General features: G+C 56.2%; 1 protein-coding gene across 2 annotated transcripts in view; it reads left to right on the top strand.

Moving 5' to 3' along the window:
• Positions 1-876: 876 nt before the first annotated feature.
• Positions 877-2310, top strand: part of TCEA1 (transcription elongation factor A1) — a 33254-nt gene continuing 31820 nt past the window's right edge. Inside the window, exon 1 of one of the 2 annotated variants that reach the window (XM_007464024.1) lies at positions 877-1071. In XM_007464024.1, coding sequence (XP_007464086.1) covers positions 1009-1071 — 63 coding nt within the window. In that variant the 5' untranslated portion in view covers positions 877-1008. The remainder of the gene's footprint in view (positions 1072-2310) is intronic. The other variant, XM_007464025.1, reaches the window with a different exon arrangement.

The following is a 2310-nucleotide window of genomic DNA, read 5'->3' as shown; positions in this document are numbered from 1 at the left end:
CTCTTTCCCCCAAATAACTAAGGTAGAACAACACCTTACATCATAGTATAGAAAAAACATTATTAGGTGGTGAATTTTGACTAATGATGGTTAAATTGGGTGTGGGGATAGGTCTGCAAACTGTACGAGATGGTAGTCAAGGGCGTTAATTGGGCAAAGACCTATTGAAGGAGCCTATACTCTCCAATATTGATGATTTCAATTTTCTACCTTGGCTTTATGTTGTTAGTCATAACTCTTTAGGACGTCAACTTCCTCACTGACCTTCAGAGCAGGCGAGATGCCTTCATTAACTTCTTTGATGAGAACGTTACTGTCAACTATTATTCAACTGTATTCAAGGTACTGCGTCCAACATTCTGAGTCAGGAAACAAACAAGATTGGGTCTCCGGCTTTATGGCGCTTACAAACGACTTTAAAGAGGAAGCGCTTACAATGGTCACATTCCTACGATAAAGGCCTATTTAGGGGGATGCGGAATCTGATTTCCAGGCAGCCGTCGACGGCGGGGAAAATGCTGGGGTTCCGACTGACTGCAAAAGCCGCCCACGTCCCAGCGTCCAAAGCCGCCGAGCTCGGCGCCCCGGGGCTCTCTGCGGGCGCCACTGCCCGGGGAAGGGGGACCGGGAAACGGGGGACAGGGGGTGGGGTCCGCTGGGCGGGCTGGGCGGGGCCGGAGGGAGCGCGCGCAAAGCTCGGCCACGCCGCCCGCCCACTTTCACGACAGCCGGCGAAGCCCTGCGGCCCTGCGGGCTCGTTGCCCAGATGGTCCGCTGTCGATGGGAGGCCCCTGCTCGGCGCGCGCGGAGCTCGATTGGTGCTGCCTGCGGGGGAGGAGCGCCGCCCCCGCCGACGCTACCGACGCTGCCGCGGGCTCCGTGAGTGAGGAAGCGCCTCGGTCAGGCCTGCAGAGGGCCGTCGCCGACGCCTGGGCTCACCCGCCGCCCCGCCAGCTCCGCTCGCTTCCCGTCCCCCGCGGCCCGGCGCGGGGCAGGGCTGCCGGAGCCATGGAGGACGAGGTGGTCCGCATTGCCAAGAAGATGGACAAGATGGTGCAGAAGAAGAACGCGGTGAGCGCGGCGGGCGGCGCGGGCCGGAGGGAGGCCGGGCGGCGGGCGGGGGCCAGTCGGCCTGAGGGGGCTCTCGGCCCGCGGTGAGCGCGGCGGGTGTCGCGTGACGGCGGCGAGGCCCGCGCTCTGGGGAGAGGGTCCTGGGCGGGGTGCTTCGTGTCCCGCGGCCGCGTCCCGGGCAGGGATTCTTGGGGGGCGTCCTGTCCCGCGGCCGCGTCCCGGGCAGGGGTCCTGGAGGGCCCCCGGGAAGGGCGTCCGGTCCCGCGGCCACCGGCGCTGGGACCCGCCCTGGGCGCCCGAGGCCCCTCGTGATTAGCGCAGCTTGGTAAACTCCATCGAGGCAATAATGCTCCTCATTATTTTAAACGTCACGGTGGTAAAGCCTCGTTGGTTTAGCTGAAGAGTGCAGAGAGCCCTCCCTGTTTGAAAGAATTCGTTCTCTTTTCCGGGCTCATTGGCCAGCATCGAGAAAACAACATCAAACAGAGGTTTGTGATCAGTTTTAGACGTGAAACTGTTAAAGCAAAACGTGAATTTCCTGGATTTTATTTCTGAAGAAGGCTGAACATTCCCTTGATTGTCTCAACCACGCTGCATGTTTGCTTAGCAATTAAAAAAGGTAAACTATGCCAGTGTACTTGGCAAGTTGCTAAACTTTTTTGAAAAAGTGGATCTTGTTAGGCCGCGGCGTGCGTGTAGCTGTGTTGAAGGCACTCGCACTGACGAGGCTGTGCTGCCGGCTGGATTTGGGCACATGTCGTTGCTGGTCCTCTCTAAGTGGTTTATGGTTGATACCAGTGGCGTTTTCTGTTACTGATAATGTGTTTATGTGAACGTGTTCTCTTGTGGTTTGTATGAGATGCTCCAGTTTCTGCATTTCTGTCCACCTGTGTGGGCCACTTGCGGTCCCTTGCTTCCGAGTCGTCTATTTTCAGCTAAACTTCTGAAATTCTAAGTCAAACTAATGTGAAGGAGAAAAGGGCTGCTCTGATTTGCACAGCACTTTGGAGTTACAAAGCATCTGTGCAGAATTCTTTGGGGACTCAGGACAGCTGTGTTGCATTCATTTTACAGAATAAGAAACTGAATCAGACCAAGCAGTTCACCTCCTTCAATGTAGTGTGTGCATTGTGGATTAAGCCAGGACCCGAGTTTTCTGCTGGGCAGCGTGCAGAAGTACTGTTAAACACTGAATTCTTAAGACTTCAGACTTAGTCGGCTCCTCTTTCCCTTTAACCA

This window comes from Lipotes vexillifer, unplaced genomic scaffold, assembly GCF_000442215.2.
Source record: "Lipotes vexillifer unplaced genomic scaffold, Lipotes_vexillifer_v1.1 scaffold69, whole genome shotgun sequence".
Taxonomy (NCBI): domain Eukaryota; kingdom Metazoa; phylum Chordata; class Mammalia; order Artiodactyla; family Lipotidae; genus Lipotes; species Lipotes vexillifer.
Note: the sequence above shows the minus strand (reverse complement) of the source record. Positions and strands in the feature narration are given on the sequence as shown.